Source organism: Biomphalaria glabrata, chromosome 4, assembly GCF_947242115.1.
Source record: "Biomphalaria glabrata chromosome 4, xgBioGlab47.1, whole genome shotgun sequence".
Classification (NCBI taxonomy): Eukaryota; Metazoa; Mollusca; class Gastropoda; family Planorbidae; genus Biomphalaria; species Biomphalaria glabrata.
Genome location: NC_074714.1, coordinates 12992381 through 13008960, shown reverse-complemented (window position 1 = coordinate 13008960; position 16580 = coordinate 12992381). Strand labels below are relative to the sequence as shown.

The 16580-nt window shown below is 36.1% G+C and overlaps 1 protein-coding gene across 2 annotated transcripts; it reads left to right on the top strand.

Moving 5' to 3' along the window:
• The first annotated feature begins 451 nt into the window (after positions 1–451).
• LOC106052776 (uncharacterized) lies at positions 452–14668 on the top strand. Of its 2 annotated transcripts, none has more exons than XM_013208234.2 (3): positions 452–716; positions 10535–10836; positions 11404–14668. In XM_013208234.2, the coding sequence occupies exons 2-3, from the start codon at positions 10576–10578 to the stop codon at positions 12376–12378; spliced, it is 1236 nt and encodes a 411-aa protein (XP_013063688.2). In that variant the 5' UTR covers positions 452–716; positions 10535–10575; the 3' UTR covers positions 12379–14668. The 2 variants fall into 2 exon arrangements, with proteins under 2 accessions (XP_013063688.2, XP_013063680.2); XM_013208226.2 differs by having other exon boundaries at positions 453–716; positions 10532–10836.
• The last annotated feature ends 1912 nt before the right edge of the window (positions 14669–16580 follow it).

The window sequence follows — 16580 nt, the reverse complement described above, 5'->3', positions numbered from 1 at the left end:
TCTCGATGGTCCCAGGTTCATACCCTGCCCGCTGCCATCCCCGTCTTCCTGCGGGAAGTTTTAACTAGGAAGTAGACTATTGACTATCGTCAACCCTGAAGGAACATCCGAAACAGGTAAAACAATACAAGTACAATACAAATGAAAAACAATTTTGTCCCTTGAAAATAAATTGAACGCCCCCATTTTTTTTAGCACGTCAAGTTCTCTAGATTGGGGAGGGTGGCGCATCACAGTTTGAGAAACGCTGTACTAGAAATAGAATTAGACTAAGATGAACAGAGTTATAGTAACCGGGGTGACAGAACTCATTGTCAATACGCTTGCGTTTCACCACCCCCGCCTCGCCCAATGACTGTGCCCACCCATTTCATTACGGAATGACGGAACCGGTAATTCTAAATTAGGAAACTTCGTCAAGGTAAATCCAGCAGAGTACTAGCCTTGGGGGAAAAAAATCGAACCATTCATCAATAAGCAAGTGTATAGCGATCAAAGGCTCTGCTATGTCATGCAAGTCTGTGGTTGCAGTGCACTGCCAGGCCAAAGTTTGATAACTAGAATCTACATTGGTTGCTGGCAGCTATAGAATATGACACGTTTTAATCGCAATCTGGTCTTAGTTCTGCATTACCGTTGTGTGTCTTAGTAGTGTTGGGTGTTGGTTGATAAAATTGATATTTGCTTTGTTTCGTTTCAATGCACTGATGATTATGGTAAGTAGATTTTAAAGTGTCAAATAGTATTATATATATATATATTAATATTAATATTAAATTATATTAAATTATATTAAAATAATATATATATATATATAATACTATTCGACACTTGGCAGAATTTAAGTCATTGTTTAACATGCATGACTAGATGCATGACGCGTAAGGCGTAATCATCTTCTTTTTTTTTTTTTTTTTTAAGTAACGTCTGTATAATATGGGATAATATAAGATATATTCCTACCAAACACACACACACACACACACACACATATATATATATATATATATATATATATATATATATATATATATATATATATATATAGAGAGAGAGAGAGAGAGAGAGAGAGAGAGAGAGATTGAGAGAAAGAAACACACACACTCTATATATATGATGTAGGCCCTATACCAAGGTCATGTTTTCATTATAAAATGCGCGTTTATGATTTATCTGCTTGTATTTGTTTGAACCGGTCTTCATTTAAAAGACAACACTTTTTATCTTCCTGTCATTCTGCCCACAGTTTATCTTTTTTTTTTTTACTGGAACGTAACTATTTACATCGACATTCTAGTGCTTGTGTACATACATATATTAAACATAGCTTCAACTCTATGTTTACATTCTAGTGCTTGTGTACATACATATATTAAACATAGCTTCAACTCTATGTTTACATTCTAGTGCTTGTGTACATACATATATTAAACATAGCTTCAACTCTATGTTTACATTCTAGTGCTTGTGTACATACATATATTAAACATAGCTTCAACTCTATGTTTACATTCTAGTGCTTGTGTACATACATATATTAAACATAGCTTCAACTCTATGTTTACATTTATTGCTTGTGTAGCGCGGGTTTTGTTGTTTTTGTCAGAGCCACGTTACCAAGGAGACAATGAATTAGTGCAGAGGGCGATTCGTATTGAGCTTCTCTGGCTTAAAATGGCATCATACCTGGCGGCTGAAATGATGGCAAAAAGTTAAAGTGAAACTGCGGCTTAATCGGTTCTGAGCTCGGTAGATAGAAGAGATAAAGGGTTAGCAACCTCAACGTCCTAAAATAAAACAGTAGACAAAAAAAGTAGGGATAAATAGAGAGAAAAATGTACAAAAGAAATCTTCCAAAACTAGGATATCAATCAAGTTTGGTGTTATGAAAAGTATCTGACTTAAAAGACTCAAAAGTAAAGTAGCAATTATACATAAAACACTGTTAATCTTCAAATACAAAAACAAAATTTAATAAAATACCCAGAAAGACACAAAGATAAAGTCACATTCCTCATTCTAAATGCTAGGACAAATTTGTAAAAGTGATCCTTCTTCCTTAGTGCTATTAGAGCATGGAATGGGTTGCCTGAGCTAGACAGGAAAACCAGTGACTTGGCAGAATTTAGGTCATTGGTTAATATGCATGACTGAATGCATGATGCGTAGGACGTAATCATCATCTTTTTTTTTTTTTTTTGAACTAACGTCTGTATTATATAAGATAAGATAACTTAAGTTGAAAAGAAAAATGACTTCATCCCCGGTTATTTAATCCCCCCCAAAAAAAATTTTCTAAGTGATTGTGTAATGGTGTTGTTAATGTTTTCAATAATCTCATCTAATATATATATATATCTAATATAAAGTCTACTTAACCTATTCTCCTCGATTATATTTTCGACAAGTTATTATAGTGTGACCCTTCCCTCCTCTTCCGTCGGCGGTTTAGCGCATGGAGGAGATCTATAATAACGCTACGAACTCAGCAGAGAATAAAAAAAAATGGAGGGGGTTAAGGGGTTTTAATGTTTGTTACAATGAGATAACGGACGTAGTTTTGAGGAGAACTCTAACTATATATGTAAATACGTTTTTACAAAGCTGGATGTGTTTTCAGTTATGTTGGTTCTAGTTGATGTAGGGTATGTCAAATTTACGCACCAAATCAAAGTGCGGCGAAATGGTGGAGAGTGTGATGTGATCTACGGAGAGGGGGTATCATTAAAAGCCAAAGAAGCAGTGGAAATATTTGAGAGATAAAATCGATTAAAATATATCATTATCTCATGACGGTCATCTTTCGCTTTATTTATCAATCGTTCTTTTTTTTTTCTACACCAGCTTTGATTTTATCAACTTGAATATGAAATACTAGTCGACCGACGGCGTACCGTACGCCGCTATTTTTGCAGGGCAGGCCTTAGGCCTATTCAACCTATGCGACCGCAGTAGGACCCGCACTTTCATATGACCCGCGCTAATTCTAGGTGTATAAATTATTAAATAATACCATTTTATAACTTAAAACAGATTTCCTGCGGTCTCCTGTTGATTTACTAGACTTTACAATTCTCGTAGTAAAGAATGAATAAAATGCAAAGACGAATTTATTTTCTAATACAAACTCTTAATTTTCACTTATTATCCGTATCCCTACCCAAACATGGCCCCGCGAAATCCGTTTCGCATAGGGCTCCACAATGATTAAGTCCGTACATGCTATTTAGTGACGGGTGAATACTACTTGTTCTCCCCTCCCCCTTTATTTTTCGGTTTTTAAATTACGTAGGGTAACTCTAGTCCGTCTGACTTGCAAAAATAAAAGAGTGATGTCGAAACTCTTGAGCCATGAAGAGAAAGAGTATGTATATAAATATTGCTGAATTCAAATTCTGTACAACTATTATTTGTTTGATAAAAAGACCAGATGATTAAATGACCAAGGGATGTAATGACCAGGGATTTAGGTGACCATGAAATGAAATGACCAGGACCAGGGAATGAAGTGACCGGAGATAAATTGATAAGGGAAGAAGTAACCAGGACCAGGGATTGTAGTGACGGGAATGAAATGCGGGAATGAAATGACCAGGGATGAATTAAAGGGGCTGATCTGACCGGGATGAATTGACAGGGATTCCTTGAAAATAACCAAGTTGACATCTTTCATACGGCCGCCATGATTCAATATCGTAGCATCAACGTAAAGTGTAAAGTGAAAACATCGAGAAAAGTATGACGGTGGGCTTACATGCAGTTTGGCTTTGGTAAAGTTTCTAATTTCAAGTAAAAAATTCACATACAGTAATTGTGTATACCCAATTACTGAAATTAGGAAAGGGGGGGGGCGCGGTGGCGAAGTGGTTAAGCGCTTGGCTTCGAAACTTGGATCCTGGATTCGAATCTCGTTAAAAACTGGGATTTTTAAAGGGTACCTGACTCTAGTTGGAGAAATTAAAAGGCGGTTGGTCGTTGTGCTGTCCACATGACACCCTGCTAGTTAACTGTTGGCTAAAGAAAGATGAGCTGAATATCATCTGAAGTATAGATCGCAAGGTCTGAAAGGGAAACTTTACTTTTACTTTAGGCCTACTATTACGGAAATTGCTCTCGTGTAGTCACGCTGCTTATAATCTATTACTGTTATAGCAAACGGTTCTTTTGCTGTAATACATGTCTCTTTCTCCCAAATTCATATTTAAACAAGATTACAAAGACAGTTTGTGTGGAAACACAAACTCAAAATCGGCCCCCGAAGTGGTCCACTTAGGCAGGCTTCAATATTTTCAGAAAGAACATCCAAATGAAATTATATCAAAGACAAATGAGATATAAGAATGGAGAAAGAAGGTTGACAGATCTTGTGTAGTGCCCCAACGGTACAGCAGATCAAAGGATAGTTGCAATTGAATGCAAATTGAATGTGAACCTGGCCTAACTAGTTCCCCTTTCAGACCTTGTGGTCTATAGGGCAGATGATGTAAAGTTCATCTGTTTTGTGGCCTACGGTTAGCGAGAGTGTCATGTAGCCAGCACAACGACCAACCGTCTTTACTTTTCCCCAACTAATATCAGGTACCCATTGGAGCTGAGTGGACTCAGGGGCACCTAAGGATTCCGAAGTTGAAAATCCCAGTCTTCACCAGGATTCGAACCCGGGGCCCCCGGTTCATAAGCCAAGCGCTTTACCGCTTAGCTAACGCGCCTCTCCTGGCCTAACTGAAGTCTTATAATTGATGTAATTTTTTTGAAAAGGCTCAATCTCTTATTCGAATGCTCAAACGAGACGTTGTGTTCCCCTATTGGAGAATAATTTTACGAAGATGAAGTTTACAAGATTACTATTCGTTTTAATTTAGGTCTAACTTATAATGCATACTAAATAGCTTTTTCTCTTTAAAAAACTGCTTGCATTACTGATTTTAAAAATTAGATTTTTTGCTTTCAGAAAAAAAAAGTAGCCGTTGCATCAGAACTTTGAATGTTCTAAAATATTGTGATGTCGGATTTTCAATATCTTTTCTAGTTTACGAGATCTAAACGGGACGGACGGACAGACATTTCGCACAAAACTAATAGCGTCTTTTCCCCTTTCGGGGGCCACTAAAAAAAGGAAGTTGTTTGTTAAATGTATTTAGATTTTAAAGTGAGTTTCTATTATAATTATTAGAGGCCTACGGTACTGTCTTCGAATCCGTAGAATAAGGATTATTCAGTATTTGAGACCCAACTGTAACCAACATATTTTGTATATAATTATAAAGGTTTTATGTTATCGTATGTATTACAGACGTTACTTCACAAAAGAAGATAAAATTACGCCCTACACAGTTCATGTGTCAATCTAGCCATGCTTGCTAATCTTCTTCCTCTTCCTCGTTCTCATTTTTTCAACATAGATGAGGTTGCGTGTCATTGTATAATACGCCAGGAGGCACAATGACTCCGACCTCAGCCTGTTTTTCTTTTTGGGTGTGCTCCCATAGCCTTTGATCATCCAAGATCATCTGCAAGGCAGCAGGTGTTTATTTTTGGAGTTTTCCCTCCTAGATGAACTGCTTATCCCTAGCTAACGAGCTTCATCTTCCCGGCATATTTTACTCGCTTTTTGCAATCATTTCCCTGAATTTCTGAGATGTTTTTAGTAAATACTCTAACCACTGAAATACTCCACCTCATCCTCCATGACTACAAACCAGTTGGTCCGTGGCTGTTTATTTAGTATTCACAGCTAACCCTTATATCTAAGGGTCCTTCCCCTATCCGCCACCTGGGGACGCGCTTGGTAGATTGTTCTAGCTCCCCCAAGAAGCAAACTAATCAATGACTTAAACTCTGCAAAGTCGTTGGTTTTCCTGGCTGATTCATACAACCCATTCCATTCTCTAATGGCACTAGGAAAGAAGGAGCACTTGTACGAATTAGTTCTGGCATATCGAATAAGAAATATGCCTCTATCCTTGTGACTTTCTGAGTATTTCATTAAGTTTTGTTTTTCTATTTGTAAGTTATGGTTTAGTATTTTATGTATTACTAGTCGACCAGCGGCGTAGCATACGCCGCTTTTTTGCAGGGCCGGCCTTAGGCCACTGCAACCTATGCGACCGCAGTGGGCCCCGCACGTTTATAGGACCCGTACTTTAGTAGGACCCGCGCTAATTCAAAGTGTATATATTATTAGGCCTAAATTAAACCATTTTATAACTGAAACCCGATTTCCCGTGCCCTCCTGTCGATTTACCAGAAGCTCCTGGAAATCTCCCGAAATTGCATAAGATACGAAAAATTCCTTAAATTATACGGAATATATAGTCAAAAATTGTCATTTTGTCGTGTCATTCAATATGGAAAACGCAAATCCTACGCGCGATAAATAAAAACAGCATTATGATTGAGCCGTAATTGTGTAATCTGGTGAAAGAAGCTTCTCGCGCCTCAAACTAATGAAGAATTACTTGAGGTAAACAATTCTCAAAGATAGATTGAAACATTTGGTAATTCTTGTTATTGAGCGTGATCTAATTAGGAAACAGAATTATTATGATATATGACTTTGCTACACTCAAGGCTCGTAAAGTAATTCTGTACGTAGTAAAGAATGAATAAAATGCATAGACGAATTTATTTTCTAATACAAACTCTTAAATTTCACTTATTATCCGCTTCCCTACCCAAACTTGGCCCCGCGAAATCCGTTTCGCATTGGGCCCCACAATGACTAAGTCAGGCCCTGCTATTTAGTGACGGATGAATCTACATAGTAGATTACTTGTTCTCTTTCCATGATTTCTTGGTCACAATGGTTAAGTCCGGTGCTTCTATTTAGTGTTTGTAAAATGTTTCTTTGTAAAATGTTTTACATGTTTCGAATGTTCCATCAGAGTTGAAGGACAAAGGGGTATAGGAGCAGGCAGGGTTTGATAAATCCAAACCGCACGACTAGGCAGCCATCGTAGTGACAAGTGAATACTTGTTCTCCTCCCCCCCCCCCCTTGTTTTTTCTTGGAGTGACTATCCGCAGAAATAAGAGAGTGATCTTTCCTTTACTTCTTCTTCTTGAGTGACGAAGAGAATTATATATATATATATATATATATATATATATATATATATATATATAGATAGATAGATAGATAGCTACAATAAATGTGAAAATTCACGCTGGCCTCTATTTAAGGGTCCCGAAATGAGTGTCCGAAAATTGTTTTAAATATTACGCCATTATCTCATGAAATGATGTTGAATGTCAAAATGCAGGGACCCTAAAGAGGTAAAGCCCCCTATTCCCTAGTTATGCCACTGATTGCACTAAAGTAAAACAAACTATTGATATTATTATTAAGCATACCGGCACCTTTTTAAATGTGGGGAAAAAGTATTACTTTTCTTGAATTTTAAAGTTTATTATTAATTTATTAGTAGTTCTGCGACGCCGCTGACCCCAAATTGTATCGGCACTGCCGTTCCTTTGGATACATCAGCTGCATGGAGAGGGGGGAACATGTATGGGCGACATCGTTCCGACCACAGCTAATGCCCAGGCATTCATCTCACCGAGATGATCCATAGTCGCTTGAAAGTCGCTGAAGGAGGCCATAGAACATAGATTAGTAGTTAAAAGGTAGGCAAATCCATCACTGAGTACTGGCACCTATTTTTTTTTATACAAAAAAAAAAGCATTGCATAAACGTATTGTACTTCTAAGAACTAGAAGGATTTCATAGCAATAAAAAAAAAAAACAAGAACTTAAAAAAATATACTACTTTAAAAAAAACAAATGTTATATTAAGCGTAGTTGTTTCAATTAGTTTGGATCAGTCATGTAATTAAGTTTGAAATAGATATAAACTAACAATAATAAATCTGTGGGATTACAAATATTTTTACAAATTGTTTTTGTTTAGCGCCATTTAATGCTTTTAGCTTTCTCAAAACGCTTTGATCCTATCACTTGTCTGGACCAGTCGGGAAAGGGAAAAGGGAGGGGGGAGAAGGGGGTATCCAAGTGAATCACTTTTTAAATGCATTTATTAAAAACAAATATGTTTAAAAGTTGAACGACCTGAATTCGAACTTGAGGGCTAAAACCACCTCAGCCTCTCCAAGTCAACACACTAACCACTGTGCCAGCGAATCACTTATGAAAATAGAACGTTTTATAGTAATCTATTGTTAGCTTCAAACTTAAAAGCGGCAACCTATAAAGTATTAAGGGGGCCCATTCAACTTATACCACCACATCAGTCAAGTACAATATGTTTTCCTTGTTCAATAACAAACAAAATAATTAAATGGCAATTGTTAATTAATTAATTGGTTAATTTTTTAAATAGATTTTTTTGTCAGGTAAAAGAAATAATTGTGCAAAATTTCAGCTTGATCCGAGATAGTGTGTGTGAGAAATAACGTTTACAAACTTTTTACCAGAAAGACAGAAAAGCACTTAAACTTGACCTATTTTTGTATTTCCAGAAACGGTTTCTTTCGACCTAAGCGTATACACGGGATCGATAACTCCATTCTTTGCGATCAATATTTATTTAGACACGACCTGCATGGTTGCTACGGACGCGTTCATCTATAGGATCGTATAACTTTATCGCAGGTCAAACATTTAAATGTGTTGCATACGTCTGTCCATCTTAGTTTCCTTTGTGTATAGTTTCTCATTACAGTGTATTTGAAAAAAAAATGCTCGGAGTAAATAAAGATTAGTTATACATGATGTAACAAGAGTTAATGCCTTATTATTTCAGGATTGCGAAAGCAAATGTGAAATTTCATTATTCTTTTCAAGGGCATTGGCAAGAACCAACTGAAATCAACTTTGACACGTAGTAGCCTACTTATGAAATATCTACATGTAATTGTTTATACGATTTTAACACATAATTTACATGTTCAAAGCTACATTACAAAAGCTTGGAGTGATACACATACGTTATTACTTCGAGTGCAAAAGAAACATATATATGAATAAATTAATCAGAATATATTGAATTTGCAAATCGACTTACTTTTACGGTTATAATTATAAAATACATTAGTCTTAGGGTGAACGGTAAAAATAAAAGAACAATAGGCCTAATAACAGGATTTTACCTCATTAGCTACTACGACGCCCAAGTAAATGTACAATTTAGTAAATGATATCAGTGGATTCAAAATGTAAATTAAGTTTAAAAAATACACTCTTCATCTCTCAGAAAACAAATACAAGGTTTCCCACATTCAAAAAACAAAAAGAATGTGTTTAAGATCAAGCCAATAATAACACACTAGTGAAAAGTCAAAGTCGTTTTAAGAGAACTTTGATAGTCGTTTTATTCACTGCTTGGTCCTTTGTCAATTAATGAAAATTACATTCTGAAGACGCCTACAGATAAAAATTATTAATCTAAAAGCAAATTCAGTAATGAAGTGGATGAATTCCCATCCCTCCCTTTAACACCTGAAATTTCCGAAATGTGAATAGTATTCAAGAACTAAGAAAATTTTCCCATAATTATGCCTTTAATTTCCCCATACTTATGCCTTTCATGTTCCAATAATTACGCCTTTAATTTTCCCATAATTATGACTTTAATTAGCCCATAATTATGCCTTTAATTTGCCCATAATTATGCCTTTAATTTGCCCATAATTATGCCTTTAATTTTCCCATAATTATGACTTTACCATACCATTTTATCCACTAAGCTAATTAAGACCAAAGTATGGTCGTGACTGTCCGATTCAAATTTGAAGAATGTTTCTATAGATTTAGTTCTGAATTTGACTCTTTACCTATTATTCCAGATTTAGTGAAAGTATTGCTAAGTCTCATCAAACCAGAATCGCAGCCCCCTCTCCCACCCACCTTTTCCAGCTTGAATCACATCTAATTTTCTCTAATTCTTGTCTAATATATCTCTAATTTATCTTCCAACAATGCAAAGCAACGCTAGGAAAACTTTGGTTAATTATGTATAAGCACTGAAGCAGTGCTTATTAAAAAAAAATAGGTGCGGTACTCAGTGATGGATTGTCTAACTTTTAACTAGCCTACTAATAAATTAATAATAAACATTAATATAAAGAAAAGTAATAATTTTTCCCCAAATTGAAAAAGGTGCCAGTACGCAGTACCGGTGCATACAGTTACAAAAAAAAAGCACTGTGTAATGTAAAAAAAAAAGTCAATAAATCCTTTTCAAATAGATAGGCATTTGTATTGAATTACCGACACAAACGCATGACGTAGACATACATACTTAGAGACAATAGTCTATAAAATTGTGAGACAGTTTGGAAGGTTCTGTTGTGTTCACTACATTATTTACATCCGTATAGGCCTAGGCTACATTAACCAACAACGGTGCTTGATTTATTCTCTCTCTCTCTCTCTCTTCCTCTTAGTAAGGTTATTTCACCCCCCCCCTTTTTTTTTCCCAACACAATGAACTTTTTTTTATTCTTGTATCGTAAATAAAAACATTGATTTGATACCTATTTCGACCTAATTTATTGCCACGTCTCTGTTCCAGCAGTCAGGTAACAATTTCCATCACGGTCAATCTTTGCAGTCGTCATGGTTACATTAGCGTGCGTGCCTGTGGTGACGTCACCATTCTCTGAGCGCTGCACCATGAACGATGAGTTTGATAAGGACGACGAAGATGGAGGATGTGGTCACTCGACTCCACAACTGTCCAGTCTGGGCCTGCCAGTAAGTCCACGAGGATATCTTCATTACAGGAACACGCTGCCGAAACGGAAACTGATTATACACTTGGACATCAGGAACACCATTCTCGTAGCGGACTCAGTAACCGATGTATGTGTTGAACAGGTGGGTTCTATATTTTAACTAAGTTGGGTTTTTTTTTTTGTTAATAGTTCATGTATTGCAAAGCTTATATCAGCTCTGTCTGTCTGTTTGATAAAAAGTTTGTAGACCTACACATTATTTCTCCGACACCCAATTTCGGAGTTGAAACTTTGCACAATTATTCATTGCATATCGAAGACATTAATCAATTTTTTTTAAAATAACCAATTAGTCAATTATATACTGGTTATCAATTATTTTGCTTTATACCAACAAGGGAAATTAATCCATCGGAATTAACATATGCGGCTAAATATGTTGAGTTTCCTCCTCTTAGATAATTGTACACGTTATTTCGTCCACATCCATCCTCGGATCAAGTTGAAACTTTAAACAATCATTTATTGTACCTAACAAAACATGAATCAATTTAAAAAAATATCTTACTTTAGGAATAGCATATCATAAAGGATCCTCTCTTACTGGACTGGATGTCAAACTAGACCCTACATTTCTGACTCACAAAACCCTAATCAACCAATTTAATTTGTACATTATTAATCTTATTATTACTTTCCTTTTTTTAAGGCTTTGAACAGCTTTCTAACTGGTGTTGTCTGGGGGCGAGAAGAAAATGGTCAGTTTCTACTCCACTCCGATCAACCGTCTATTGCATCTCCTAAGAAAGGTCTATGTACTTACTACAAATTCCTCGAGAAGAGACTAGTCAGGAATCCAAAGTCCCGGCACAATTTGCGGCTACAGACTGGGGACTTTGTCTTCACACCTCAAGGCCAAAAGTTCCAGGAGCACTTCCATAAACATTTGCATCGTCTGCTGTGGACTTATGAATCTCATCCAGTCCGAGACAAGAAACTAACCATGTGCGGAAGAGATGGTAAACCTTATCACTACATACTCCCTTCTGTTTATAAGTTGATATACCATCTCTGGGAGAGCAATAGAGACTTCGCCATAGTCATCCGCACTTACGGACAAGACGCTCCGAACGTGCTAACGAGCCTAAACTACGGACTTCACGGAAATCACCCTTCGTTTTCTAAGTCCATCAACATTAATGTGAACATGCACCCGGGGACAATCAAGCGAAGAGGGGACAGCATTGAATTATTCACTTCAAACGGGGGTCAAGATGTGCAGCAAAACTTAGTGTATGAGAAAGATATATACCGGAAACTGTGCAACAGTCAGGGCATCTCGGGATACGTGGACGATTTCGCCTTCTGGCAGAAGCACAACTACGATCACGCAGCAGGAAAACCTTTCTGGGTCGACTTGAACGACGAACGCCATCACCACATCTTCTTCGACGACAACTTCCGGGCCAATGACGAGGACAGTATCATTGACGTGCGGAAATTCACGAGAGAGAACCCGCTCGAAGCCGTCAGCATGGAGCATGAGGAAGTGGCGCGACTGGAGAACGTCTTCTTGGTACAGGCCAATTTACTTTCTAGCATCGAGGACGAAGATTATTTCATTCGGATGACGAACTTGTGTGAACAAAATTTTTACACTATGTTTAATAGTAAACAACTTTAACATAGTCACATATATAATTACAATTCTAATCTTATTATTTAATTAATTAAAAATGGTAATATTTTGACCTAATGATACATTTATGACCATTGCAATGCAATACTACACTATAGTCAATTTGGGCGATATATTAGGCCAATATTTGGTCAGCAAATATTGCATTGATTTGTTTTTATTTTTAAAAACACTATATGTTGTTTTGTTTTTTGTATACATGCGCACAACGAAATTTGTAATAGATATGGGATCATTTTACAGTTCATAATATGTAATATTGTTGTTACGGTTTTAATTTGTAATATGTATTCTTGCTTAGGTTATAAGCAAAATATATGTTGGATCTATTTTTTTTTAAAAAAAAAAGATCAAATGCCTTTTATTTTATTGAAATACTGCTTACCTAGGCCTATTTATTATTATATTTTTCAAATACCTGCATTAAAATGAGTTTTGTTACATGGAAACGCGCTGGCTGAGTGGTCAAGCGCTTGGCTTCTGAGCCGGGATTTTTAACTTCGGGATTTTTAGGGCGCCAATGAGACCTGACATAAGTTTAGGAAAAGTAAAAGTGGTTGGTCGTCGTGCTGGCTACATGACACCCTCGTTAACCGTGGGCCACAGAAATAGATGACCTTTACATAATCTTCCCTATAAATCGCAAGGTCTGAAGGGGGAATTTTACTTTACTTACTAAAGCTACATAAGCCTACATTTTCTTGTAAAGGCTACATAGAAATTTATATTCTCATAACTGAAGTGTATTGTTTTTTATTGTTGTTGTTGTTGTTGTTTTACTGCATCTTTATGCTGAATGTCTTTTGGTCTAATATCTCTTGTGTTTATGATTTACATATTCCGGATGTTTCTTCAAAAATTAAAGAGCATCCTAACCCAGACCTCCCTACGGACATCGGAGAATGGTAGCAGGCAGGTTTCGAACCCGGGACCATCGGCAGTCTAGAGAGCATACCACACGCCAAGGCAGCATCTTGTGGAGATAATGTGTTTGGGGTGTGTGGGAGGGTTGGGAATGGGAGGGTGGAGAGGGGAGTCTGTTCTGCCTTAAAGTATTTATCCAATACAACCCTGCTCAAACGTAGGAATACATTGAAAAACAACATAAAAATATCTTTGCTCTGCATTCACTTCGAAGTGATTTTTAAAAATTATATTTAATTCTCAGTTCTTTGTTTCTTAGTTTAAATTATTTTTTTTAAACTGCACTTTGCTGTTCTGTGTGTAGTAAAATTATGCATCGCAGAGTTAATCATCTTACAGGCTGACAAAATGGATTTCACACAGTTTCAGATTCTATATCTTAATTATTTTTTTTTTAAGTCGACTCATTCTAATTGGACACGTTTACCAACTCAATACAATATGTATTGGCATTTCAATCCTCTGTGGCTTAGCAAGGAACCCGTGAGCCAGCGATTTAAGAACATGCTCGTTCCTCATTCTCCTAGTATAAACAAAAAGGTTAAATGTAACAACAAGAAATCTAGACATTCCGAATGTTCAAAATTATACGACAATTTTTTAATGGCCCCCGTGATTCCTCTGTAGTCATGAGCCAGGGGCAATGAACCGTGAACTTCGTGATGTATGGATAGACTTGAATGAACCCCTTCGCAACATGGTTGCTATAAATACCATATATAGGCCTACCATATATAAAATATAGGCATTTCTAGTTGCATGGAGGATTTCACATTCTGACAAATCGATTTTCGTCTCAATGCAAATATTATTAGATCTATGTCACATCAGTAGTGAATTGTGTGTATTTTTAAAGGGGGATAAAAAGCTTATTAATTACACACATTGTTCTAATAGAAAAATAAATAAACAAATAGCAAATGATTGCATAAAATTAGGCCCACAATCTTATTTAGCAGGACAAGGAGTCTGAAAGAATTTTTAAAGTTGTTTTTTTATATTACTCTTTACGCTTCACAGTGGGTTCCCATTTAAGGTAAACCTTTTACTTGCTACGACCCTTCATTAGGGGATAATTTATTTCTGTTGATTTGTTGTTCTTTTGTTTGCTCATGGCATGAGTACACTGCCTCGTTAAGAATGCCTTTTAACAGAATTCCAAATGTTTTGTTGTTGTTTTTGTTTGGAATTTTTAATTTTATAATTTTGTATTTTTAATTCGTCTTTTGAATATCTGTTCTTCTCAACTTTGATGTATTAACTTGTACAAACTGAATACATTATTATTTTGTTAACATGTAATATCAATGGATAGCCTACATATTCAATAAAATAACTTTTTTAAAACAAATGAAGTGAATGCTAGCTGTACCTTTGTTGGAAATTATTTTAGTTAATGTTAAGAGCTTAATCAAAAAGGTATTAAAGAGAGAGATAGAGACAGTTTTTATTGGTTTCGGTTTGGGTAAAATATATTCAGTTTGCTAAAAAAAAAAGTATGGATGATGGTATAGAAAGTAGGTTAAATGTAGAGCCTAGTGATGGTAGACAGCAAATGTAGTTACCATCTTTATTGTTTTTTATTCAGATTATACTTTCACTTACAATAACACACACGACAAACGGGTTAACGCATCCAAGCTGAGCAGTCAAGGTTATTGAGAAGTTGTACATAGTTCATGATCATTTACACAGTTCAATGTAATACACCAGCTGCAGTTCATCAATTATAAATTCATAGTCGCGGATATATGAGCATATAAATCTGTTGAGCAATCAAGGTTATTGAGAAGTTGTATATAGTTCATGATCAAATGCAGGGTTCATTACAATATACCCGCTGGAGTTGATCAATTATACAGTCATAGTCACAGATATAGGAGCATTAGCGAGTGGTCAAAACAAGATCAGTTTTCCATGTTCATTACAAGGTCGAAGATCCAAAATTATTCCTAGTTAATGATTTTGTTGGATCGTTCACCAGCTGACAGATCAGCCTGAAGTCCTAGTGATCTGATGTTTTTATAGCCAACACTTAAGGCTGGGCTAAACAACAATGTTCCTGGACGTCACGTTGAGGAACTCCACAAGTGGACAGACCGGTACGGTTTACAGATGTTAACTTGTCGTCAACCCAAGACTGAGGCCAAACAGCATTGCAGTGAGCTCATGAGGAGTTTGGAGAACTATATATAATCTAAAATTGATTATTCTTTTTTAGTTTGTCTGGTCTGGCGATAATTTTTTTCCCCAATGAAGTCCCGGGACAACTAATCTTCACCAGTTGACACCTAGAGGTCCTAAAGTTTTGTTAGAATCACCACAGAACATTAATAAATGCATAACTATGCACACATACTCTTCATACATATATAAACACAAAAACATTTCTTTTCATCTACCTTAAAACAAATAACACTTTTCTTTTTTTTTTTAAGTACTAGGTACCATCTTTAAAATCTACACGAGGAAGTATGAGTTTGAATCATGACTCGCACGACGTCCGCCTGACCACATTAAATATATATATATATAAATGAACTAAGATGTACATCACCAAAGAAACATCTTAGCGCTTCAAATCCTTTTCTGTGAGCAGGAAAAATGAGAGGAAAATAACAAAAACATTGGGAAGATTACTTCAAGGATTGACGAGCTTCACACTGGATGAAACCAGATCTGGAATACAACTTAAGAAAACAAATTGTATTGGTCACGTGCAGTGCGTGCCTTCAAAGGTCCAGCACACAAAGGGAAAATGAATACAAAGAGTGATGTCAGTCTAGTTATCTATTCTGTTGGAAGTGATGATAGTCTAGTTATCTACTCTGTTGGAAGTGATGATAATCTAGTTATCTACTCTGTTGGAAGTGATGATAGTCTAGTTATCTACTCTGTTGGAAGTGATGATAGTCTAGCTATCTACTCTGTTGGAAGTGATGATAGTCTAGTTATCTACTCTGTTGGAAGTGATGATAGTCTAGTTATCTACTCTGTTGGAAGTGATGATAGTCTAGTTATCTACTCTATTGTAATCGTCATACATTCTCATCACATACTAAAAGACCTATTTCTGTACACAAAGATTATTTTCCCTTAGCTTAGTCAATTTTTATATAAAACAAAATTAATGAATTACTACTAATTGATTAACTAATTGTTTTTTTTTTTAATGGATTCATGTGTTGTCATCGATAATGAATAATTGTGCTAAGTTTCAACTCCGATAGTGGGGAGTGGGAGCAATAACATATACACGATCC